General features: G+C 52.9%; 12 protein-coding genes across 12 annotated transcripts; 9 read left to right on the forward strand and 3 right to left on the reverse strand.

Moving 5' to 3' along the window:
- Window positions 1-646: 646 nt before the first annotated feature.
- N7474_006354 (uncharacterized protein) lies at window positions 647-1,939 on the forward strand (the record flags this gene model as incomplete). The annotated part of the gene is made up of 3 exons (XM_057197764.1): window positions 647-741; window positions 803-1,095; window positions 1,170-1,939. The coding sequence occupies 3 exons, from the start codon at window positions 647-649 to the stop codon at window positions 1,937-1,939; spliced, it is 1,158 nt and encodes a 385-aa protein (XP_057051204.1).
- A 316-nt stretch (window positions 1,940-2,255) lies between these two features.
- N7474_006355 (transcription factor domain-containing protein) lies at window positions 2,256-4,490 on the reverse strand (the record flags this gene model as incomplete). The annotated part of the gene is made up of 6 exons (XM_057197765.1): window positions 2,256-3,156; window positions 3,211-3,329; window positions 3,378-3,428; window positions 3,487-3,576; window positions 3,628-3,828; window positions 3,876-4,490. The coding sequence occupies 6 exons, from the start codon at window positions 4,488-4,490 to the stop codon at window positions 2,256-2,258; spliced, it is 1,977 nt and encodes a 658-aa protein (XP_057051205.1).
- A 639-nt stretch (window positions 4,491-5,129) lies between these two features.
- On the reverse strand, window positions 5,130-6,056 carry N7474_006356 (fumarylacetoacetate hydrolase family protein; the record flags this gene model as incomplete). The annotated part of the gene is made up of 3 exons (XM_057197766.1): window positions 5,130-5,711; window positions 5,770-5,847; window positions 5,898-6,056. The coding sequence occupies 3 exons, from the start codon at window positions 6,054-6,056 to the stop codon at window positions 5,130-5,132; spliced, it is 819 nt and encodes a 272-aa protein (XP_057051206.1).
- A 215-nt stretch (window positions 6,057-6,271) lies between these two features.
- On the forward strand, window positions 6,272-7,494 carry N7474_006357 (Glyoxalase/Bleomycin resistance protein/Dihydroxybiphenyl dioxygenase; the record flags this gene model as incomplete). Its single annotated transcript, XM_057197767.1, has 4 exons — window positions 6,272-6,467; window positions 6,520-6,667; window positions 6,724-6,958; window positions 7,012-7,494. 4 exons carry the CDS (start codon window positions 6,272-6,274, stop codon window positions 7,492-7,494), a joined length of 1,062 nt encoding a protein of 353 aa, XP_057051207.1.
- Window positions 7,495-7,826: 332 nt separating this feature from the next.
- N7474_006358 (Aconitase/3-isopropylmalate dehydratase large subunit alpha/beta/alpha subdomain 1/3) lies at window positions 7,827-9,701 on the forward strand (the record flags this gene model as incomplete). The annotated part of the gene is made up of 2 exons (XM_057197768.1): window positions 7,827-7,880; window positions 7,932-9,701. 2 exons carry the CDS (start codon window positions 7,827-7,829, stop codon window positions 9,699-9,701), a joined length of 1,824 nt encoding a protein of 607 aa, XP_057051208.1.
- Window positions 9,702-10,014: 313 nt separating this feature from the next.
- On the forward strand, window positions 10,015-12,159 carry N7474_006359 (monooxygenase; the record flags this gene model as incomplete). The annotated part of the gene is made up of 6 exons (XM_057197769.1): window positions 10,015-10,243; window positions 10,310-10,377; window positions 10,428-10,714; window positions 10,767-11,084; window positions 11,143-11,285; window positions 11,336-12,159. 6 exons carry the CDS (start codon window positions 10,015-10,017, stop codon window positions 12,157-12,159), a joined length of 1,869 nt encoding a protein of 622 aa, XP_057051209.1.
- A 445-nt stretch (window positions 12,160-12,604) lies between these two features.
- Window positions 12,605-14,161, forward strand: N7474_006360 (uncharacterized protein; the record flags this gene model as incomplete). The annotated part of the gene is made up of 1 exon (XM_057197770.1): window positions 12,605-14,161. One exon carries the CDS (start codon window positions 12,605-12,607, stop codon window positions 14,159-14,161), a length of 1,557 nt encoding a protein of 518 aa, XP_057051210.1.
- Window positions 14,162-14,292: 131 nt separating this feature from the next.
- N7474_006361 (uncharacterized protein) lies at window positions 14,293-15,286 on the reverse strand (the record flags this gene model as incomplete). The annotated part of the gene is made up of 2 exons (XM_057197771.1): window positions 14,293-14,715; window positions 14,771-15,286. 2 exons carry the CDS (start codon window positions 15,284-15,286, stop codon window positions 14,293-14,295), a joined length of 939 nt encoding a protein of 312 aa, XP_057051211.1.
- A 757-nt stretch (window positions 15,287-16,043) lies between these two features.
- On the forward strand, window positions 16,044-18,289 carry N7474_006362 (acetoacetyl-CoA synthase; the record flags this gene model as incomplete). Its single annotated transcript, XM_057197772.1, has 4 exons — window positions 16,044-17,167; window positions 17,217-17,674; window positions 17,723-18,063; window positions 18,134-18,289. 4 exons carry the CDS (start codon window positions 16,044-16,046, stop codon window positions 18,287-18,289), a joined length of 2,079 nt encoding a protein of 692 aa, XP_057051212.1.
- Window positions 18,290-18,779: 490 nt separating this feature from the next.
- On the forward strand, window positions 18,780-19,055 carry N7474_006363 (Glutamate decarboxylase 4; the record flags this gene model as incomplete). Its single annotated transcript, XM_057197773.1, has 1 exon — window positions 18,780-19,055. The coding sequence occupies one exon, from the start codon at window positions 18,780-18,782 to the stop codon at window positions 19,053-19,055; it is 276 nt and encodes a 91-aa protein (XP_057051213.1).
- A 112-nt stretch (window positions 19,056-19,167) lies between these two features.
- N7474_006364 (uncharacterized protein) lies at window positions 19,168-20,316 on the forward strand (the record flags this gene model as incomplete). The annotated part of the gene is made up of 1 exon (XM_057197774.1): window positions 19,168-20,316. The coding sequence occupies one exon, from the start codon at window positions 19,168-19,170 to the stop codon at window positions 20,314-20,316; it is 1,149 nt and encodes a 382-aa protein (XP_057051214.1).
- A 461-nt stretch (window positions 20,317-20,777) lies between these two features.
- N7474_006365 (MBL fold metallo-hydrolase) lies at window positions 20,778-24,377 on the forward strand (the record flags this gene model as incomplete). The annotated part of the gene is made up of 5 exons (XM_057197775.1): window positions 20,778-20,965; window positions 21,273-21,495; window positions 21,588-21,998; window positions 22,072-23,227; window positions 23,275-24,377. The coding sequence occupies 5 exons, from the start codon at window positions 20,778-20,780 to the stop codon at window positions 24,375-24,377; spliced, it is 3,081 nt and encodes a 1,026-aa protein (XP_057051215.1).
- Between the last annotated feature and the right edge of the window lie 229 nt (window positions 24,378-24,606).

Raw genomic sequence — 24,606 nt, forward strand, 5'->3', positions numbered from 1 at the left:
AACCGTGGCACGTCCGCCACCTGCAGGAATGTCGGATCTTCCCCAGATCGTCTGAGGCTGACAGGGGCACGAACCCTATTACCCGATTCGGCATTAGTGCAGCACACGACAGGGACCGATGCGGAAATCTGTTGTGGTCAGATCGTCCGTGGATTGAATGCAGTAACGATGTCGGGGTTTATTTTGACAGTCTTGATCGGGTTCCCAGTCGAGTATGCAGACCGAGATGGATGCGGGTGTAGACGTCATCTCAAACAAAAACAAAAATAGCCCACCAGCCGACTGAGAAAAGAATAATAATAGAAAGTCCCGACAGCAGATCCTAATACGGATTCATTCTCACCGTCGCTGCCTTCGACATCTAGAACCCACAGAACCACGGGTCCTGGGCAGCATACCGGATCGCCATCCCTTACTTGGCCCACCCATTCGGTCTTGCCAACTGCCACCTACCTAATTACCCTTTTCTCTTCTCTACACCTCACTCCCTCCCCATTCTCCCATCCCCTACAACCGTACGTGCCATCTTCCATCCATTGAAGCTCTCTGCGCCGTCGCGCGCATTCTGTCGTCATCTCGACGTGGACCTGACTAGACCAGACCTGACCTTCCCACGCAGAACTCCTTCGCACACGACCACAGCACCATGCCCAAGAAAGGTGGCAAGAAGAAGAACAAGGGCGGCAAGGGCCCCGCGGCCGCCGCTGCAGACAAGGTCGCCGACACCGCAAAGACCGTCGTGTAAGAACTTCCTCGCAAAAGAAAATCTTTGTGTGTGCATGCCCTCCTAACTTCTCTGCAGCCAGCCCGGTCATGAGGTCGAGGACAAAGTCATGTACGGTGAAGGCAAGGGCGATAGCGTCCCCGAGACTCCCGCTGCCGCGACGCAGGCTCCCGAAGGCGCTGCTCCCGAGCTCAGCACCAAGACGCCCGAAACGGCTGTCCCTGCTGTGACCGAGACCAAGCAGGCCGAACAGGAGGCTGCTGAGGCCACCCCCAAGGAAAAGGACACCCTGCAAGAAGCCGTGGATAAAGCTCAGGCCTCCAAGGCCGGTCAGATCGGCAAGGTGGACGGAGGTGAAGGCGAGGGATCTGGTATGTCATTCTCCCCCCAACAAACCAAAACCGACGCACTGCTAGTCAATTGATGCTGATTGACCATGATTTAGCTGTTCTCCCCGAGACCACCTCCAAGGAACCCTCCGTCCCCGCCGCGACCTACCCTTCCACCTCCGAGACTGCCGCCGAGGAGTCCGCCACATCGACAGCGCCCACGACTGGAGCTGTCGCGGGCACATCTACCTTGAAGCCCTCGGAGCCGACGGCGGCTGCCGAGACCCCGGTTGATGTGGATGCGCACGCGAAGCGTCCGTACGAGAAACCCATCTTCTCATCTGACGAGACCAAGCCGCCCAAGATGGCCAAGCACGAGGAGGAACAGGCTCGCGCCAGCGCCGCTCTAGACAAGAAGACCCTGGCTGGTGCGGGGCCTGCTTCGACAGCCGCCTACACAACCCCGGAGCCGGTTCCCGTTAAGAAGCCTGAGGAGAAGAAGGTCGAGGAGAAGAAGGTCGGGGAGAAGAAGGTCGAGGAGAAGAAGGCCGAGGAGAAGAAGGACGGCAAGACCAAGGCCGATGGCAAGGCTTCGCCGCAAGCCGTCGCTGCTGCTGCTGCGGCTGTCTCTTCCTCCAAAGGGCCGGAGAAGACCGGTGCTGCTGCTCCCGAAGCTGAGCTGAAGCAGCCTGAGCCGGCGCTGAAGAAGGGTGAAGAACCCAAGGCCCAGGCGCCCACGACGGAGGCCGTCAAGGAAGAGTCCGCCAAGGCGAAGGAGGCGGATGCAAAGGAGGAGCCCAAGAAGACCGAGGCGGCCGCCGCTGCTGAAGCTGCCGAGAAGAAGAAGGGCGGATTCTTTGCCCGCCTGAAGCGGATGTTCAAATAGACGATTGTTGTGACATGCTTGATGTACGATACGCCTAGGCGAGCGAGGTGTGATAGGATCCGGGGCTGTTTTTTGTTTTTGAGTGTGGGTTTTTGTTAAAGATACACCTGTTGAAATTATATATCAATGCTTAAATCACGTCTCCTTTTTGGGTCCTTTTTTCACCGCTATTTAAGCATTTCAGGGGTGTGCTTCATGGGTGGGACGGATAGCTTACCGCTAGGGCACGCTTTGCCTATGTGAGGATGGAGGGACCAATGGTGCATTATTATTGTCTTGTTCAGAGCTATATACAGTTGACTGGGCTCGGTCCAATTCAGAATAAATCCTGCGTCTCCTCCACCAGCGCCAAAAGCGTCGAAGCCAGACTCTGCGCAATCTTCCAATGACTGATACGATTCAACAGATCAATAATGCGAAACAACGACCCTGTAGCCAGACGCCTGGGCGACAATCCACGCGTCTGATCAGCAAAGAAGCCCATCCCATCAACACCAGGAAGCAGCAACTCCGCGAAATGTAACGTATCCGCCGCTTCAACGGTGACAGGATTCCCGCCGGCCTCAGCGTCGCCCGCAAAGCACATAAAACACGACCAGACAATGCCGCAGTAGTACAAACACATGGGGACATGGATCGACGACTCCGCGCCAGCGGGCAGAGACTCAAAGTTCTTCTGGATCAGCAGCGCGTGCAAGAGACAGCGCTTCGCATCTGCCGACCGCAACCAGGAAAGTGCGTAAGCACGGCGCCGCTGGGCTGCGTCGGCGCCGTCACGGCCACAGGCACATTCTAGTGCGTCAATGTCGGCGTGGAGGAGGATGAAGACCGAGTGCCATAGCATCATGAGGCAGAGCCAGGATGGCTTGCCTTGTTGGCTGCGGTGGAACTGAGTGTACCATGTCGTGAGCAGGTCGTGGCAGTTGGTCGTGCTGGTGGGTGAGGATGGCCAGGCGGTGTTGGCCTCGCGGTGTTCGCAGGCTAGAGCGCTGATTGATTCGAGCATCCCGGAGAGAGCGAAGTCGCCTGGTATGGCGGTGTTATCGAGTGTCCTTTGTGTTTCTAGTACGAGTGTTTTCCAGTGGAGTGAATTGGGTGCAGTGAAGAGTTCGTTCGAAGAGATTTGGGGAAGTCGATTGAGTGAGTGCCGGAGGAAGGGTTCATGGTGATAGAGTCTTGCGAATTCGGCGTCATGGATGTGTAGCCCAACGACGATACTATAGGAATTAGCTTGTGGAAGACATTGAAAGGGTAAGAAGATATATAATTACCGCTTCTTCACTTCTGTCTGGATCCAGTCCATCCAGGCGTTCTCTAGTGCCTCGCCAGATAAGTCGAGGATATTGCATTCCGAGGGTTCGGGGTGGAAGAGCTTTGCTTTGCGCGCCCACTAAGTTTCGTCAGTAGTGATTCATAAAGATGATAGAGGTGACCTCACAGAGACAATACTTCCGTGCCACATTTCAATCCCAGCTAGGTCTTTGGGTCTCTGGGGTATGTTAGATCGAGGCCTGCAGAGGATATAGTTACAACAAGAGCCAACTTACACCGAGCAGCAGACCAAAGGTCTGCGCTATAAGAACAGCCTGGAGAGATATAAGAGATGATGACCCCGGCTTTGAAACGTAGGTATCCCACTGTTCAAATTAGCAAGCTGTGGTGAGGCGTTTGAGATAGATGTAAAATACCGAGGCTAGAATAGCTTTGTTAAGCCTTTCGAACATGCTAATGCCATGCGTGATCGCTCGTGTCGAGCCAACAAATAGGCTACCTGCTGAGCAGATGGAGAGTAGAAGCACTGAGTTCTGAGTACCGGGCCGGAAGGTAGGCATGTGCACCACAGGGAACAGAGGGTGAAATTTGGAAAAGTAGGCTTGGATACAAAGGTCCTGTATTGAAGGTTAGAATCCCTCGAGGAAAAAAACGACGAGCATACCAGAAACGGAGTCGAAGGAAGAATCCCATGCTGGACACGGGGTTGAAGGCGCTCGACTAGTCGTTTGCGATAGGACTCGTCAATGAAACTGCCCTCTTGGGACACATCAGGGGTCATCTGGCCCGAGGAAAAAGGCTCGGAGAAAGTATGCCATTTTCTTTGAATCGCATTCGCCCGCCCTTTGACGAGGTCGTTGCCGGTATCCGGTACGGACTGTTCGCGGGGTGGGAGGAGACTCGGTTCAGGTATTGACTCGATCGCGGGCACAAAGTCAGACGTCGCATGAAGCAGAGACAAGTTCACAGCATCCAAGTCAAAGTCATCTCCGGTGAGCAGAGTCTCCCATTCTTGGTCGAGCCGATAGTCCCAGAGAGCGGGTTGTGGACTACCTTGATTCCTCCAGGTATCTCCTGCTTCTAGGGGAAATAACGAGGGCAGCGGAGTGATTTGGGTATCGCAAGTGCTGCTTTCCTCATGGCCGGAGATTTTTGGGGTCTGTCTGTCGAGGGAGGTGCTGTTTGGAGGGGAAACCGGAACGGCCATATTGTTCATCGACCCAGACTGGAACTGGAGAGGCATAGGTAGAATGGATTCGTTGATTGGGACTTGTGGCATCAATTGCTCTGGGTCCAGCTGTCTCCCACGATCTAGAGTGGCAGATACATAATGTAATTCCGGCTCTCCGCGGATCTCATTGCTTGCCGAATGAGACCGGGAGTGTCTCAGGAGACTGTCCCTGAAGATCAATTATCAGCATGACAACAATGACCAATGCCATGGACACTTACTGTCGAGCAAAAGCCTTGTTACAGACCGGACAATTAAACGGCTTCTCCTTGGTATGCGACCTGAGATGTCTTGCCAGATGCTCGGCCTTATTGAATCCCTGTGTACACACAGGACACACACGTTCTTCCTTTGAGGTCTTACGCCGCCGCCGGGCTTTCGTCCCCACGAACGGCGATCGTGACCTGGCTCTGGTGTTATGGAACATGGCAGCGCACAGCAGTTAGGTAGTGTCGAAGGACATGCCCGGGGAAAGTGGCTTGGGCGTCATCATCTCTTCCCCCGCAGTCGCGGTGGCGATCGACTGGGGCGAGAACCAGCGATCTGACAAGAAAGCAATGTCCGACGCATCCCCGGTACGCTCTGAGGCGTAAACCCGTCATCCGAGGCGAAATGTGGGGCCTATTTTGCGGGACCTTCGGAGGTTACTGAACTATTCAACTCCGTCTGAATTCTTTTTGGCTCTAACTAATAATGGCGGATTCGGTTCTCGGTCGCTCCGACGCCCTCGACCTCCACTTCGACAATGTCGCCATCTTTCAAAAATTCTTTCCGGAAATATCCCACGCCAGACGGAGTCCCCGTCATGATCAAAGTGCCTCGCCGGAGGGTAGTCCCGCGGGAGAGATGACTGATGATCTGTCGGACATTCCAGATCATGTCGCCAGTGCTGGTCTCCTGCTTGACAACCCCGTTGACCTTGGTGGTCAATTGCAATTTCTGCGGGTCGGGGATATCCCGAGCAGCAACGATGGCATGGCCAATGGGGGCGAAACCGTCGAATGATTTTGCGTAGCAGAATTGACCTCCCGAGGCCTCTGGGACCTGAAAATTACGAGCAGACACGTCGTTTCCGGCCGTGTAACCAAGAACATAATCCAATGCGTCTTCCTCCGATACGTTCTTGGCGTCTCGACCGATCACGACTGTGAGCTCGCCCTCGTAATCGAGGAGCTCACGTGCATCAGGGTGGATGTCGATCGCATCAAAAGGGCCGGCAAGAGCATCAGCAGGCTTGGTGAATACTGTAGGATACTTGGGAACCGGCAGCTGTGAAAACACCGAGAATATTAGTGCGAGAAAATGTGTGGAGAGTGAAGCCACTAACATTTGCTTCCTGGGCATGCTGCTTATAGTTCAGTCCGATGCACAGTACAATCGGTGTATCTTCAATCGGCGTCTCTAGCTGTACTTAAATCAGTACAAGTAAAGTCAAACGTATCTAATGAGCCTTACTCTATCGACTTGGATAATCTCTTCTGTTTGCTCCAAAGCCGTGAACGGTGTTCCCTTCAGTTTTCGGACAGTGTACTTGTTGTCAGCCACTGCAACCAAGTCGCCATAATGGGCTTGCGAGCCAGTGGAGAACCGCACGAGGTTTTTGAAAGTAGCCATAGCTAGAATGTATGAGAAAATTGGAACCAAGTAGATTCGGACATTATATATGCCGCACGTGTGGGGAACATTGCGCGTTTATCAGACGGTGCTGGATGTGGGATCAATGTGACTCTCCACGCTAGCATGACATAAAAGATGATAGATCCTGAGGAATAGTGGGTTCATACCCCGAAGCCCAAGTTTCCGAAAGAATACTATCTCAGTTTTTCAACATGGCCGCACCTGCAGTCAAACCCAACCGCGGGGCTACTGTGCCAGATGTGGTCGCAGTGGGCGATGATCAAGAGTCACAGTCGAGCTGGCTGAACAAACAAAATGTCAATCCAAAAGCCCGTATTAATCTGGCGAAACTGTCTCACATGCGCTATCAGCATCCCGATCTCGACGAGATTAGCCGTTTCATGCTTGGTATTTCACTTGCCACTCCTACCAAGTCTACACATTAATCTGACCGCCCTAGATTTTGGAATGAAAGTTGTAAAACAGACAGATAACGAAGTCTGGTATCGAGGATATGGCCCAGACCACTATGTCTACTATGCTCGCAAAGGGCCCAAGCAGTTTCTGGGTGGTGTTTTCGAGGCACAGACTCAGGAAGATTTCGATAAGTGAGCATCATATGCTTCTTTATCCATTAAATATCCAGCTAATAGGGTATCTAAAGAGCAACAGGCTTGCCGACTGCGGGCTTAGTTCAGGATTTGAGTGATGCTCCTGGTGGAGGATCCTTGGTCACGATCACTGACCCGGAAGGATTCCCATGCAATATCATATTTGGACAGAAGCCAACGGACGTGCAAGTGTCCCACCAGGAGAAGATTGTGTTAAATTACGCCGGTGAAAAATTTCGCCGACGCGAGTTTAATCGATTCGAGCATGGCCCTGCTGCTGTGCACAAGGTATGAGAACCTTCGCTGTTGACTGTCCAGATTCTTATTGACTCATTTATTAGCTTGGACATTTCGGACTCTGTACACAGAAATTTGATGCCCAGCTTGGATTCTATACAGCCACATTCAACATCGTCCCAACCGACCTTTTATACATCGAGAAAGACGGCGAGAAAATGATCGTGACCATGTTCGCCCACTTGGATCTCGGCGAAACCCACACGGACCACCACTCATTCTTCCTAAGTGCCAATCCTGGGTCTGCCCATGTGCACCACTGCTCGTTCGAGGTGCATGACTTCGATACCCAACAGCTCGGCCACCAGTGGCTGGCCAAAAAGGGGTACAAATCTGTCTGGGGTGTCGGGCGTCATGTTCTGGGTTCACAGATCTTCGACTACTGGTGGGACACCACCGGCAATATTATAGAGCACTATACAGACGGCGACCTTGTCAACAAAGAAACGCCTATTGGGTATGTGCAGGCGGGGAGCGAGTCCTTGGCTGTGTGGGGACCCGAAGTCCCCGCTCCCTTCTTGGAATAGGAGTGTCGGAAGGGATTATTGTGGGAGAATGTTATGACACATTCATTTTTGTGAACATTCTTCTGGTTCTAAACGCAGGAGAGAGAGAGAGAGTGTGTGTGTGTGTGTGAGTTGGGTACAATGGCTCTCGGCTGAGAGGTCCCGTTCCGCTGTCGGAGCAACAGCCGATTACTCTCTCACCTCCTCTCTTCTTTCTCTTCACACAGTTGTTTGTTTCTAAGTCGATTACCACACCAAATACTTAAAATAAAATCCGCCCAGAGAACAGAAAGTGCAGAACCACTTGCATTCTGCTGAATTCTCTTTGATCACACCCCGCTCGCTGCGTCATCATGACCATGTCCCAAGCGAATCCCGATAATGATGATGATGATAATGATTGCAATGTAAATTTACCGAGAATGCGATCTATGTAGCTATTCTGATACAATTTACAGAGTGTGATTTATGGACGAGAAATCATCCCTGGGTTTGCTGAAGGAGAATTGATTGCAAGCAAGACTGCCCTGAGTTTTTGGGGTGGCGTGAATGCAGAGAACGGCATTGTTATTGACCAGCATCATCCACTAGCGGGGCAGTCAATATCTGGCAAAATTCTTGCAATCCCCAGCGGCCGTGGCTCATGTACTGGCAGCGGTGTGATTCTTGAGCTGCTGCTGAACGGTTGCCAACCCAGTGCCCTTATATTTGGGCGAGATGAGCTGATTCTGAGTATGGGCGTGATTGTCGCTGAAGAAATGTTTCAAAAGAGCATTCCTATTTTGCAAATATCGGAATCACAGTTTGAGACTGTCTTACAAATGCAACGAGTGCGTATTGACGGACGTCAAATTCAGTCTATCCCAGCTCATACTACCTTGGCGAGCTCGCCAACTCTCCTTGGGCCTAACAGACAGCTTTCAGTCCCATCAGTTCAATTAACGCTACTTGACCAAGAGATGATGGATGGAATTTATGGAAAAGCTGCCCAGATCGCAATGCGTGTGATCCTCCGAACAGCACAGATTGAAGGCGTCACCGAGCTGATTGACATCAAGCAAGCTCACATCGACTGTTGCATCTACACTGGTCCAGGCACCTTGAAATTTGCCGAGACATTATCTGAATGGGGCGCGCGAGTCCGAATCCCCACCTCTATGAATTCAATATCCATCGATCGACGACTTTGGCGTTCCCTAGGTGTTGACCCAGAGGTTGGAGAACCCTCTGAACAGCTTGCTCAGGCATATGTGAGAATGGGAGCGCGTCCAACCTTCACATGTGCACCTTATCTGCTTGATACTGCTCCGAAGGCAGGGGATAATATTATGTGGGCTGAGTCAAATGCTGTGGTGTTTGCAAACAGTGTGCTAGGAGCTAGAACCATCAAGTGTCCGGACCTTCTGGACGTCTGTATTTCACTGACTGGACGGTCTTTGAATACTGGATGTCATATCACTTCAAATCGGAAAGCTCAAATCCATATTCACTTGGAGTCTGTTCACTGCGCAGATGATACCCTGTTCCCGCTACTTGGATACCTTACAGGGGATACTGCTGCAAATAGAATCCCAATTGTGACAGGATTGGAAAATTCACAAGCCACTATTGAAGATCTGAAGGCATTCGGTGCGGCGTTTGCCACAACATCCAGTGCTCCAATGTTTCATATTGCAGGCATTACTTTCGAGGCGCGCAGTCCAGCCGACATAGATACACACTTAGAGGGAACTCCCAAGGTCACACTGGCACACAATGACCTTATGAGGCAGTGGTACAATTTCAATGGTATCCCATTGAGCAGCGAGACTAGCAACAGATACTCCCAAGTGGACCTCATATCCCTTGGGAATCCACATTTCTCCTACAACGAAATTGTGAAGCTTGTCCACCTCTGCGCGAATAGTCGGAAAAGCACAGGGACTGCACTGGTTGTGACATGTAATCGAGACACATATGCTCGAGCGGCCCGAGCTGGGTATATATCTCCTCTGGAGGAATTTGGCGCTCAGATTCTGACAGACACGTGTTGGTGCATGATCCAGGAACCAATAATTCCTCCCAATTCTCGCATAATAATGACAAACTCCGCCAAGTATGCGCACTACTGCAAGGGAATGACGGGTCGCGATATTCGATTTGGAGGTCTGGCACAGTGCGTGGATGCTGCTATATCTGGGCAAATGGTGATGCGCCCACCTCCCTGGCTTCAACCCACACACAGATAGTCTCGAAAAAAATAGATTTGAGAGTGAATCTCATTGCATCATTTTCATTTTCATTTTCATTTTCATTTTTTTTTTTTTTAAAAAAAAAATTTAAAAAAAAATTTGTTTCATGCCTATCATCATTAAAGAGGGGCCTATCCCGGAGAGGACTATGTGGCGGACACATTGTCCCCACATCTTGGCTACCACGAGGTAAGGACCTACCTAAAGGACTGAACCTTTTGTTGATCAATAGATTTAACCTGAAAGGACTCCATAACTCAGAATTACACATTATCAACAACGCCGGTGCCAACCCGATCGCACCAGCACCATGGAGTCACAAGAGGAATGGGAGACCACCGATGTGTTGATCTGCGGGTGCGGCCCTACTGGGGCTATGCTATCGGCTTACCTCGGCAGACTGGGAGTTCAGAACATCATTTTAGAGAAAGAAGCAGATATCACCACTGATCCACGCGGGATTGCTCTCGACGATGATGGAATCCGACTTATGCAGGGGCTGGGGCTATACAACCACATTTACACTGAGATCGGCGCTTGTGAGCAGCATCTTCCTACACTTTTCGATTTGATTTACTGATATAGTTTCTAAGATATGTCCAAAGTTCACTTTGTGGGTGGAATCCACCGCGACCTGCAGGCGAAGCCTTTCCTAAGCTTCGACACAGCTTCCGTTTGTGAAACTATCTGTCGAAGTGCTTTCAAACACTAAAACATATATAGACCGAAGGGAATACCGGGCATGTCGGCTTCGTTGCCCATAAACAGCCAGTCCTCGAAAAGTATCTCCGCCTTGCTGTCAATCGATCTGGGTTTTCCGAACTAAGAAGCCGCTGCACCCTGACTTCTATATCTGAAGACAACGATTGGGTAATTGCAATATACAATGATGCGTCTGGCACAGAGCATAGAATAAAAGCCAGGTTTCTTGCCGCTGCAGATGGCAAGACGGGGTTTACACGAAAGATGTACCTGGAGCCTAGAGGGATCCGTTTAGAAACGGCCGAACAGTAAGAATGGCTCCTTTCTATGGAAAATTCCGAGCTGACTAGTGATCACCAGGACAAAATATGAACAGACATGGGTAGCCCTCAACTGGAAGATGCATCTTCCAACAAGAGAGACGCATCCCGAATTCCCGTTGTGGGAGCTTGGCTACACACCGGAGGAAGTTTACGACCTTTTTTTCCCGGCCGATTTCCGCTTTCTGTGTAATCCCCGCAGACCAGCTGTATGTGGCCGATTCGGTCCTCCTGAAGACAAATTGTGGCGGTTTGAGTTTGTTGTAGCCTCCGATGAGGATGGAATGGAGATGGCGCAGCGACACAAAGTTCGAGAAATTGTGTCTCCTTATTTGACACATCCAGGGAGTCGCTATGGGTAAGCCTCCCGCACATGTACAGTAGAGTGTGGTGATTTCTGACAGTCATGAGCATAGCATTTCAAAAGATGTCGAGTATCCAGAAGATTGCATTGAAGTGCTTCGGTCAAGACCGTTTCGATTCTCAGCACGAAGTTGCAATAAATGGGCACTTGGACGAGTGATTCTCTGCGGTGATGCAGCCCATGTCTTCCCGCCATGTGAGACCTTCCAACATCCAACAATAACAAAGAGCTAACAATTGTTGCAGTTGGTGGGCAAGGAATCGCATCCGGCTTTCGAGATGCGGTGGCACTCGCCTGGAGACTCGCCATCGCCTGTTCATCAAGCCAAAAGTTGGATCACGAACGCCTGTTGGCTGGATGGTACCTGGAGCGCAAGCAACAACTGGACAAATCTCTCGCCTCGACAGTCCGCAATGGCGACATGGTCACTGGGGAAGGTCTCCTGCATATTCTGACCCGCGATTGGGGCTTGTGGCTGCTCCAAATGGTTCCAAGCTTGAAGCACTGGCTCGAGCGAGGACCCCGAGGCGAAGGCCCGACACGGTATACCCACTCGCCAGATATGCCGTTCATGTCTGAACTGAACGGCGGACTCTGCTTTCCACAGACATATTGCGTCTCACTACAGCCGCATGCCGAGGTGCAGTTTACCGATGACGTGATTTTTGAAGATGGTAAACAGATGTTCCAGCTCATCATCTTACTCGACGATATTGGAGAGGCAGAATCTGCTCTTGATGACCTGAGGAAAACCAGGAATGCTAGTGAGCGGCTGTTGCTGGATGAGGCCACATTTTTCGTGCCGCGAACTGCATGTTCCACATCAACTTTGCCAGATGCACTTGAACATCGGGTATTCCGAAGTGCCACTGGAGAAGAATTCGCTCAATCACCTTTGTGCATATCTCGACCATTGCCCCGCGGGTACGACGAGAGACTGATGTGGCGGAGTGTGAGTGGGAACCGATATGTCCTGTTGAGATTCGACCGGTTTGTCTTTGCAGCGTGCAAGACGAGGGTTGAATTGCAGAGAGCCACTGAAAGGCTTGCCGATGCTTTTAGAGCGTAATCATTAACCATTGCCAATTTTCCTACAAAATTTCATCTCGAGCAGAAAGCAATAGTGCCAGTTAGTGGTACCCCCGAAATGTAGGAGCAATGATCTGCAGGTGATGTCCGCCCTAACTTAGTTTCTTGGCTGCCCTAGACCTCGTTTCCAGCTTCCTATCTGGAGCTCTGATGACGTTTTTTGCAAGCTACAGCACCTCATCGATATAACCCCTCTCTTTTTGGTTGTTGAATATATACCCGGTGAAAGCCATTTCGGATGGGGCTGCCCAACATAGGTGCAGATCTTTTTTTCTAGCGGCCTTTCTCCTGCAGTTCCCACATTCAGCTCGGAACTCGCCGGTTTTACAGTCAACAATAATGGAGCAAAGAATTCAAAGCTGTCTTAAAACCAGCGAAATTTCCAGAAAATGCTCATTCATGATTACCACTCTTGACAATTTGCAATGGCACGTTTTCTAGCGACGTTCTTTTTCACGAGCTTTGTCGGCGCAAATTTGGCTTACAAGTCAAGGCCAGACCTCGCGGTTCCAATCCTGAATATTACAATCCCTGCGACAAACGAAGCCTGGGACGGCCTCATCTTCTATACGCCAGAGAGTATCTACCCTGATGATACCAACCATGGCCCAGCTCAGAGTGGCCCCTATATTTACACTGATAAGGGTGAATTGGTGTGGACGGGATTTGGATTCGTTGGCCCAAGAAGCGAAAACTTTCAGGTCCATACCTACCGAGGGCAGCAAGTGCTGAGTATCTTCGAGGGTTCTCACAATTCGCCAATGGGCCACGGGCACGGTCATACCGCCATCTTTGACAACAGATACCGACTGCTGAAGGAAATTAAGGGAGGAGGGCACAAATTGGCCGATCAGCATGAATTCCTATTTTTCGATGATAACTCCGCCATTTTCACCGTATTCGACCCCGAAATTCGCGACCTAACTCCATACGGTGCTACCGAGAATCAGTCATGGATCCTTGACAATAAGATACAGAAAGTGGACACTGATACCAACCAGCTCTTATGGGAGTGGAGCTCTCTTGACCACATTGATCCAGCTGGAACCAATCTGACTTTGCAAAGCGGAAACGCTGGGCTAGGCGTGAACTCGAGTCAGGTTTGGCATTATTTCTACATGAATGCCTTCGATGTCGACCCGAAGACGAATACCTACCTACTGTCTGCTCGAAGCATGTGTACGATCTTCAAGATGGATGGGAACACCGGCGATATAATCTGGCAGCTTGGAGGAAAACATTCTGATTTTTCCGAAGACTTCGATTTCTGTTGGCAGCATGACACTAGGATGCATCAGAAATACCTCCACTACGAAACCAAAGGATCTAAAGAAATCATATCGTTCTTCGACAACTCCGCTCACGAGAATCTCGCGGAAAGCGGAGGCCCTATTCTCCAAACTCGTCCTTATAGCGAAGGGAAGGTTGTTGAGCTAGATACTGCAAAGCGTACCGCTAGACTTATTGCTAGCTTCCGGGCGCCGGGCGATCTTTCGGTTAAGTCCCAAGGCAATCTCCAACTGCTGCCAAATGGGAATGCATTTATCAACTGGGGCTACGATGGTGCCATGTCTGAGCATAAGCCCGACGGGACGACGATATTCTTCACGGAATTGGATTCTGGAAAATTTGGCCCTGGATCGGAGAACTATCGCGCATTCAAATTCGACTGGCATGCACTTCCCTTCGAAGAGCCGGCTTTGGTTGGCTTCGTAGACGAAAAGCCAGCCGGAACTTCTCTCTATGTTAGTTGGAACGGAGACACAGAGACCAAAATTTGGAGATTTTACGAGAAAGCTGCCGATGGCCGGAAAACGCTTTTGGGCCAGGCCAAGAGAACCGGATTCGAAACCACTTTCCAGACTAATAAACGGCCTAGTCAGGTGGTGGCTGAAGCATATGATGCTCACGGCAAAAAGCTCGTATCCTCGCCCGTTGTAAAGACCCGAGAATACAGAGCGCGCCTCCATTACCAGAATTAAGAGCTTTACTCTGTTGTCCGATGTGTGGGTATCTGAAAGCATTGCTTTGATAGAGTATAATAATAAAGCGATTAGGGATAGGTTGAACAGGATGAAGCATGTAAGCATGGGGTAATAATACGCTCGCTCGCTCAAGAACCTTTCTGCAATCTCTCAAGCTCAAGCTTATTCATCTCCTCTTGCTTTTTCACCCTCTCGGGCACAACAAACTCCCTTTTACCTTTGATTTTCCAGCCAGACAGTCGGTCTTTTCCAAGATCTCGGAGTGTCTTTCGCTCCACGATACTGTAATTATTTGGGTTTCTGCGGTCGAAATCGAAAGGCTTCTTCAACGACACCGGTGGGTTGGTGATCATCCGGGGAACCCTCAGGCTGTTTATCGAAGCTGAATGAACCATCAGCGGATGTAGAAGAATTACATCGCCGGTTCTGCCGGTCATCTCGTGAAACTCATGACACTCGTGGACAATGTCAGAGTAGAACCCTCGCTTTGTGGGCGGGGGCTTTCCGCCACGAGGAACCATGTATGGTGATACTCCCTCGGGGTGCTCGTACTGGCAGCAAACGGTAAGAAATGGACCTGGTGAACAGGGGTGATAGTATACTTACTAGGTATTGTGCCATCCTTTTGATCGCGTCGGGGCAGACCATAGTACCGCCCGCATGATCCTGGATATCGTTGAAGATGGGAATGACCAACAACGCTTGCTCGGGCGAGTCCAGGAAGTGAATGAAGAAATCCCCATCAACATGCCATCCCGGCAGATCAGCAGGCTCGGGCCAACGGCCTTCCCACTCGTCTGTCCCCAGATTGACGATCAGTGCATCATTCCAGGTGGCCGAGTCTTTTGCCACGCTGTCTTCGCCGCCGAGGAGCTCGCAGATGGCCGCCCAAGCCTTTGGAGCGAACGTCTTCACCGGCTCTTCTTTGTGTTGAGGCATGTTGATGCGTTCGCACGCCCACGTTGACTTGTCTGTGGGCGAGTAGCCGAGTCTGGTCCACACATCTCCCGTCCATTGTGCAGCTTTTTCCCGGGAGAAGCAGTCGGTCAGGCGCAGATATCCAAACCGCATGAAATGATCGACTTGCTCTGTCGAGAGCTTATACCCCGCCTTGTGTGCCATTGCTGCTCCCGAGTGGATAGATGATACAGAGTCGGGCGCGGCTGCCGAAGTTTGTTTATACAGTTCAACTGCCTTTAATCAGACGGGTCACGTGTCAGTGTTGACAGTATGGGTCAGCAAATGTATTGTCCTGGCTAAATTGGGGTTTTTAACAGGTTGGTTGGAATTGTTTAAAGGGGGAACTCGCTCGTGCTTGGGCTCTGCGTAGGATCTTCGGCTAATCGATCGAGCTGCTGACTTCGGCCTGGAACGGAGCGTAACCTTAAAGAACGCTTAAAAGCGTTGACCTCCAACATATTGGAATTGAGGGAAATGATCCTACAATCTTATAAATATTGAAAATTATAGTTGATAGAGTCCATGGATGGCTTGAGCCAGTATAGTAACGTAAAAGAACTAGCATTTTTAAGTCCATATTTCGAACGCGAAAAAGCTTCGCCACCCTCAACAAATATTGCCAAGTTCTGTTTTCAGATATGTAGTAGTGATCGGATGCTCTCTCTTTCTGCCTATCTGAACAACAGAATTCATGATCAAGCGATGACCAAGGTTGGTCTATAGGGCTAATCCGTCTCCTTGCCTTCTCGATAGATCCCGCGCGGGGCTTATTCCCCACAGCGCCAAGCGGATGGAGATCGGGCCGCCGTAGGCCTCGGCTGTGAGGATAAATACTACTAATAAGAACAGCTTCAGCTTTTAGAGTAGCTAGAGCTCCTGCAATTGTCTGAACATCCCTCTATCTCTTATTCCAACAATTATGGCGTCCCTCACCCCCCGGAAACTATGGCAACACCCCTCCCCCGAGTCGACGCGAATGGCCCATTTCCAGCGCGAGCTGGCCAAGACCGCTGGGCAGAGACTGGACTCATTTCAGGAGATGTATCTCTACTCCATCCAGAACCGGACTGCATTCTGGGACTTTTGTTTCAATTACTTCCAACTCATCCATGAGGGATCTTACAGCCAGGTTGTGGACGAGTCCGCACGCATGGATAGCGTGCCTGAATGGTTCGCTGGGATTCGGCTGAACTTCGCGGAGAACCTGCTGTTTTCGCACTATGCTGGCGATAAGACTGGGAAAGAAGACGAGAAGATTGCGGTCACGGAAGTTCGTGAGGGCGCGGCGAAGGACGCGGTGCATCTTTCGTGGGCAGAGTTGAGGAGGAAGACGGGCGTATTGATGCAGGCTATGAAGGCGAATGGGGTGAAGAAGGGTGATCGCATTGCGTTGTGTGCAGCGAACAGTATTGATACCCTGCTGGTCTTCCTGGCGTCGACTGCCCTGGGTGCCATCTTCTCATCCAGTTCTACCGACATGGGGGTCAAGGGCATATTGGATCGGCTGCTGCAAATTCGGCCGCGGTGGCTGTTCATGGATGACCAGGCTGTCTATAACGGGAAGAAAATTGACTTACGAGACAAGATGAGAGATATCGTGGGCGGCATGGAGTCGGTCGCCGAGTTTGAGGGCATTGTCTCGCAGCCACGATTTTCTTCCAGTCCCGCTGACATCAACCATATCCCCAAGACATGTACGCTCTCCGCCTATCTTGCAAGAGCAGGACCGGGGAATGATCGTCTTGAATTCGAGCGGGTCGCCTTCCGAGATCCTTTTCTGGTGGTTTACTCGTCCGGCACGACAGGCCAGCCCAAGTGTATCGTCCATTCTGTGGGAGGCGTACTCCTGAATGCCCACAAGGAAGGAGGATTGCACAGTGAACTGAGCCCAGAAAGCGTTGCATTGCAATATACTACGACTGGCTGGATCATGTATCTGTCCGCCATGCAGACTCTGCTATTCGGGTCGAGGGTGGTGCTCTACGACGGTAGTCCATTTATCCCGGATGTCATGGCATTGGTGAACATTTCCGCTCAAGAGAAGTAAGTGCATGATTTTGGCATGGTAAAGCTTTTTCTAAACGTCGAGCAGGGTAACACATCTGGGAATATCTCCGCGATGGCTCCACGAACTACAGCGAGCCAACCTGAAGCCGCGCGAGTTGGTCGATCTGCGCGCCTTGAAGGTGGTCACTAGCACCGGCATGGTCTTGCGGGATGCACTGTTCGAGTGGTTCTACGACGACGGCTTCCCGTCCCATGTGCGCTTGAACAATATCTCCGGCGGCACTGATCTTGCTGGGTGCTTTGGGACTGGCAACCCGCTTGTCCCGGTGTATGTGGGGGGATGCGCGGGATGCAGTCTCGGTGTGCCGGTGGAGGTTTACGATTCGACGATCGAAGGAGGCCAGGGCGTGAAGGGGGTCCCGGTGGAAGAGGGCGTTCCTGGCGAGCTCGTGGCTACCTCTGCATTTCCCAACATGCCCACTCAGTTCTGGGGCGACGACAGCGGGAAGAAGTACCACGACGCATATTTTGCTCGGTTTGACAGTAGGTGCCTCTTGTCCTTTTGGGGATCAATGGCTCACCACCCAGTAGATGTGTGGACTCACGGAGACTTTGTCTCAATCCATCCCACCACGAAACAGCTCATGTTTCATGGCCGCGCGGACGGGGTGCTCAACCCCTCCGGCGTGCGATTTGGATCTGCAGAGATCTATCGAGTAATTGAAGGCCAATTTTCCAACGAGATCGCCGACTCGATCTGCGTCGGCCAGCGGCGCCCCACCGATACCGATGAGCGGGTGCTGCTCTTCCTGCTCATGAAGCCCGGGGCGGCGTTCACGGCCAGCCTGGTGGAGCGAGTGAATCGGGCCATTCGTAGCGAGCTGAGCCCCCGCCATGTGCCCATGTTCACCTTTGAGACGCCCGAGATCCCGGTACGTTCACTCACTCGCCGCCCTCTTCCGGAGGCTGAAACACGCACTGACTATGTACTTCCGCCCCCAGACCACGGTCAACCTGAAAAAAGTGGAGTTGCCGGTGAAACAGATTGTGTCGGGCAAGATCATTCAGCCGTCGGGGACGCTGCTGAACCCGGGCAGTTTGGAGTATTACTACCAGTTTGCGGAGGTTGAGAAGTTGAGTCGCGGCAGCAAGCTGTAGACATCAACAAATACAGAGTAACAGCTCGGTCGAAAATAGAACCGTGGCGGATCTAGAACAGCCTCTTTGTCCACGATTCATTGCCGTAGCACACCGCGGTACCAAGGCTCCATCCAAGGATGGCGCCGATCGTCGTCAGCCAAGCTTTGACCAAGCTTCGGGGGTGCAGCACGGCAATGGAAAGATCAAGAATATCATCGTAAGGAAAGAACAGTAGGAGTCGTAACGAAGGAATTAATTCCTGTTCGCCCGTTCCTCGTCCAGAGCTGATACTTGAAGCACCACCACGACTATCTCCGAGTGCACTCAACCGCGTCATCTATTGGTCCCCCGCTCGAATCCTGGTTGCTGCTGTTCACTGCCCCTCCTTTCGTTCTTTCCTTTCTCTCGCTCTTCTTCCCCTTTTACTCTTTCCTTTCTTCTCTCCCTCTCTCTCTCTCTCTCTCTCAATTATTCTTCCCCGATCGAATTACTCCCGATTATCACCACCATGGTTCATCTCGCCACTGTCAAGAAGGACGACGAGGTCTTCCACCCCGCCAGCCGCCAGGTCGACTCCATTGGCGGTCCCCCCGACCAGGATGACTTCTACACCAATGTTTATGGCAGCCACTTTGCCGCCGACCACATGCCCCAGCATGAGATGCCCGAGAACTCCATGCCGCGCCAGATTGCCTCGCGCATGATCAAGGACGAGCTGAGTCTGGACGGCAACCCCAAGCTGAAGTCAGTACCGCTGCCCACCGACCCGAATAACACCCACTAATCCCTCGACAGCCTGGCCAGTTTCGTCACCACCTATATGGTACGATGTCATTGTCTCGGACAATTTGCGGTCGGCCACTGATAGGATGCAGGAAGAGGAGATCGAGGACATCATGACCGACTCCTTCAGCAAGAACTTCATCGACTACGAGGAATACCCCCACTCCGCCGAGATCCAGAACCGCTGCGTCAACATGATCGCCCGTCTGTTCAACTGCCCGACCGAAGCTTCGGGCGAGAATGCCATGGGTACGTCGACCATTGGATCCTCCGAAGCCATTATGCTGGGCACCCTGGCCATGAAGAAGCGCTGGCAGAACAAGCGCAAGGCCGAGGGTAAAGACTACTCGCGGCCCAACATCGTCATGAACAGCGCTGTCCAGGTCTGCTGGGAGAAGGCGGCCCGCTACTTCGATGTCGAGGAGAAGTATGTCTACTGTACCGACACCCGCTTTGTGATCGACCCCAAGGAGGCCGTCGATCTGGTGGACGAGAACACCATTGGTATCTGTGCCATCATTGGTACCACCTACACCGGTGAGTACGAGGACGTCAAGGCCATTAACGATCTGCTGGTCGAGCGCGGCATTGACTGCCCCATCCACGTCGACGCCGCCAGCGGTGGCTTCGTCGTCCCCTTCGTCAAACCGGAGTTGCCCTGGGACTTCCGTCTGGAGAAGGTGGTGTCCATCAACGTGTCCGGTCACAAGTACGGCCTGGTCTATCCCGGTGTCGGCTGGGTTATCTGGCGCTCGCCGGAGTTCTTGCCCCAGGAATTGGTGTTCAACATCAACTACCTTGGAGCGGACCAGTCTAGCTTCACCCTCAACTTCTCCAAGGGTGCTGCGCACGTCATTGGCCAATACTACCAGCTGATCCGCCTGGGAAAGCACGGATACCGGTCCATCATGGTCAACTTGACCCGCGTTGCGGACTACATGGCCTCGCAGCTGACCCAGATGGGCATGATCATCATGAGCCAGGGCCAGGGCGAGGGTCTGCCGCTGGTGGCTTTCCGCCTGCCGCCCAACCCAGACCGTGTGTACGACGAGTTTGCCGTTGCTCACCAGCTGCGTGAGCGCGGATGGATCGTGCCTGCGTACACGATGGCCCCCCACAGCGAAAAGCTGCAGCTGATGCGCGTGGTCGTGCGCGAAGACTTTAGCATGAACCGCTGTGACAGCCTGCTTCAGGACTTCAAGCTGGCCCTGCAGACGCTGGATTCTATGGACCAGGCCATGATGTCCAAGTACAAGGCGTGAGTATTTGGTTTCCTTTCCGTCCAAATTGCACAAGCTAACCTCTGTCCAGCCACATGCGGAGCCACCGTGCTCATCCCCGCCACCAGCAGCGCGCCCACCCGCACTACCAGAATGAGACGCACTCGCTGCAGGGCAAGACCGGCAAGACACACGGTGTCTGCTAATTAACTAACCTTTTTCTTTCGTTGAAAATGATGTTATTTTTTGGGCTGCACAGCCGGAACAGCGGGTCAAGGCATGGTTGGCCGCCTCCTGTCTGAGTACCACTTGGTTTACGCCTGTAGCCAGCCCTGTTTTGTACGTACGACGTGAACATACAAAATACCCGATATAAATGAGAAATACTATTTTTGGTTCACCGTGACGTCATGTATACGAGTCGACTTGTGTAAAAAGGACAGAGAAATTCTGTTCCATCCCTCTCATTCTTCTTCATTATCATCGTTATCATCATCACCAACATGCAGTGCATTACCATCACCCAGACTCCGGACCCTCCTACCCGGGACTTCCCTTCGTCGGCGGACGTTCCGGCTGAGCTGCCGCCGGCCAAGGAGATCAAACTCCATCCCTCGGCCTCTGGGGAGGAGAATGCGTCACTATTCTTTGTGGGGACGGCGACGACGATCATGTTCGTGCGAAATCCTCCGTAGCCCTAAGTGATGGTCCTAATTGCAGCAGCGAATGGGCAGGGATCCGTCTCATGACCGATGTATAAACTTGGAGTCCAATGGCACATATCAATGGCTAATGGGACCTTGTAGCCCAACTTCCTCCACGCCGGCGACCACGTCCATCTAGGGCCCGGTGTGTCCAGCGCCCGCCGGACTCAACCCGCGGTGGATTTGCATGAACTGCCGAGGATCGACTTGGTGCTTCTCTCCCACTATCACGGGTACGTACTTACATGGGTTCGCGCTACCGACGCAACCATCAGCAGCAACTGACCAGGACAGCGACCATTTTGACCAAAAGGTCGAGGCCTCCCTGCGCCGGGACCTGCCCATCATCACCACCCCGCATGCGCAGGCCCATCTGACAGCCAAGGGCGCGGACTCGTTCACCTGCGTATCTGCATTGAATCCGTTCGAGCAAGTCTTCGTTGAGATTAACGGCGCGCTAGCCAAGAGACGAGGCAAACACGCTCGACTGCGCGTCACCGGCATGCCGGGGAAGCACGTCCCTCCAAACCCGATCGCGGAGAAGCTGAATGCGCTGGCCAATGCGGTAGGCTCTTCCGTCTTATCCGTTTCTCTGCTAACTTCTGCCAGGTCCCGCCTACGAACGGCTGGATGCTCGAACTAGGGCACGGCGCGCCTGGCACAGCCAACTTTGAATGCGGCTACCGCATCTACATCTCAGGCGACACGCTGATGGTCGACGAGCTGAAAGAGATCCCGCGGCGGTATGCCGGGCAGCAGATTGATCTGATGCTGGCGCATCTGGGCGGGACCATGATCCCGTCGCCCGCGATGGCGCCGTTGGCGTTGATGGTGACCATGGATGCCGAGCAGGGATTGCAGCTGATGCAGTTAATTCAGCCGGATATCACCATCCCCATCCACTACGATGATTATGAAGTGTTTGCCAGTCCGTTGGCTGACTTTGTAAGGGTGGTGGAAGAGGCAGGGCTGCAGGGGAAAGTGGTGTATTTGGATCGACGGGATCAGTATCGGTTTCGGGTGAGAGAAGCAGCAGAGGAAGAATGATTCCTTTGTTGACATCGGGTCGAAGGTAAACTATATATAGATCTAGCAAATGCCCCGCCATCTGACGGGACTGTTCCCCCCCCTTGAACGCTTTTCTACCTCTTTTCCTTTCTCTTCTCACCCCTCGGCCACAGTGATGCCCTTGTTTAGCAGGAAGCCCAAGTCCCCTGCCCAGCATCCTTCGCCTGTCTTCCTGTCTTCCGATTCTCTGTCTTCCGACGCCCAACAACCCCCGCCCGACGAACCGTACGCGCGCCACCCCACCGACCTTGACGCCGCATACGAGGACAGGCTGGCCCCTTCTTCCCCGACTGCTACCGTCGACCCGGCCTTGCCGTCACCTTCTTTGCAGCGTTCTCTCAGCCAGACCCAGCCCCACTTGAAGGATCGCGACCGCCCGACCAGCACTGTTGTCACCCCTGACCACGCCCAGTCTCGTCGTCTCAAAAAGCATCGTTCGCCATCCGCTCTTTTAGGGCGCAGTGTGACCGTCAGCGTTCGAGGCAAACGGATTTCACATCCTATTTCGCTCCCAACCTCCCCGCGTTTCCCTCCTTCGCCCTCTCCTCCCTTTGACGAGGACCAATACCAGTATTCTATGCCACAACACGGCCGCTCCCTTGAGGCCACGCAACTTTATGAGCCCCGGTCTGCCTCACTAGCCTACCAGCAGAAGCACCAGCAAACCTACCGGGGTCTGCGTTCACCACAGCCGACCCACGCGGACCAACCACAATATCAACAACAACAAGAACAACAAACTGAATCTCCCCCGCCGCTTCACCGTTCCAGCACCGACCCAACGCTGCTCGAGCAATTGCGCCGCCCATCCCCAATCAAGTCGGACCTCGAACTACACCCAGCTCACCGGCAGGACCGTTCAACCCTGAGTGCACGGTCCCCTTCCCGGCAGACTCCCGAGCCAGCTTCCCCGTTACGTACCCAGACTGTTCCTGACGCGATGCAGCAGGCGCAACCACAGCAGCAGCAGACGCCTCCAGGGCCAGTGTCGGACGAGCGGCGCGCGGGCACGCCTTCGCAGGACTCGGGTCGTCGCGCCAGCGTCAATCCCACGATGCCAACCGAGGCGGACCGCAGAACGCCCACAAACGTGAATGCCAATTCGTCCAATGCGAGCCGGAGTCGTGAGGACATTTCGGAGCTGGATGTTCGTGCTCTGATACAGAAACATGACGAGCTGCGTAAGTTGGCGTATGACCTTGTGTTTCCACCGTAACTAATCGCGGAGAAGAGGCCAAATACTCCAAGGTCAAACGGTACTACTTCGACAAGGAAGCGCAGGTGCAGCACCTTCAGAACACCGTGGCGCACCAGCGCATGGCGGTGTCGCGTACCGTGCTGGATGACAACGAGTACACCAACCGATTCCAGCGACTGGACGGCGCAATCAAGGACCTCGCCTTCTCAGTGCGCAAGGAATGGTGCGGTATTCCGCACTGGCTGCACGGCTATGTCACTGAAGATGCGGTCGACAAAGGAACGAAAGAAATGACGGCGTTGGGACGCGCCGTGATCAGCCGATGGCTGGTGGAGGAGGTGTTCCAGCGACATTTCCACCCAGCCCTGGAGCCGAATCTGAGCCTGCAACTAAAGAGCCTCGAGATGAACCTGCGGCGACAGGGGACGCATCCGCAGTCGGAAGAGGACCGCGAGAACATGGCGGCGCGACTGTCCAACTGGCGCCGCACGACTTTTGACGGTCTGGGTGATTCTCTCGTTGGCCCTGCAGCCGAAGCCCACCGCGCCGACCTTGTTGAACATCTGGTCGCGCAGCTTACTTCTTTCCTCAGTGGACAACTGCACGAATCCGGCCTACCGGGTTTGGAGGCGGGTGTGCGCATGATCATCGAGAACACGATCAACATCGCCGAGAAGATCCCGCTCGAAGCCCGCGACGTGTGCGTCGAGTATTTCCCTCCCGGGGTCCCCATTCAAGACGCGTACATGAAGGTCGAACCCGGTTTGCCGCCGCTGGCGCATATCCCACAGGCGCCGCGCCTGTCCGTGGAGCAGGAACACGAGGAACACAATGCTGCAGGGGCACCGGTGGAAGCCGACTCGTCATCCGGATCAAATTCGAACCCTGGAGCAGTCGCAGGAGATGCTGCCTCACCTGTGCATCCTCACCGCAAGAGGCCATCCATGCTCGGGGCGTTGATGGGCCACCGCAAGCCGGCTAGTGGGCCGAGTGGTCGATCTGCGACTGAGTCGGACGACAAGGCCGAGAGTGTACCGCGCATTCGGTTTGCGGGCTTTGTCGCCGTCGAAGTGCGCAATAAGGGGCCTTTGATGAATGTGTTGAATAAGGCTCCGGTGTGGTTACTCGAGTAGAGCGGAGGATGGAAAAACTTAAGAGGTGGTGTGGTGTATATATGGAGAAGGAACAGGGTTCACCCCCCGATACCTAGGGCATCATCGCGCATAGCGATGACGACCACGACTGATACATTGATATCCCATGCTTTTATTCACTCGCTGGCGGATGTTTACATGGTAGGAACAGTGGAGTTGGATTTAATTGATCTGAATCGAACACACCAAAAAACAAAAACAGATAGAG

This window comes from Penicillium riverlandense (genome assembly GCF_028828495.1).
Source record: "Penicillium riverlandense strain IBT 135883 chromosome Unknown utg000006l_segment0_segment0, whole genome shotgun sequence".
In the NCBI taxonomy this organism is placed as follows: domain Eukaryota; kingdom Fungi; phylum Ascomycota; class Eurotiomycetes; order Eurotiales; family Aspergillaceae; genus Penicillium; species Penicillium riverlandense.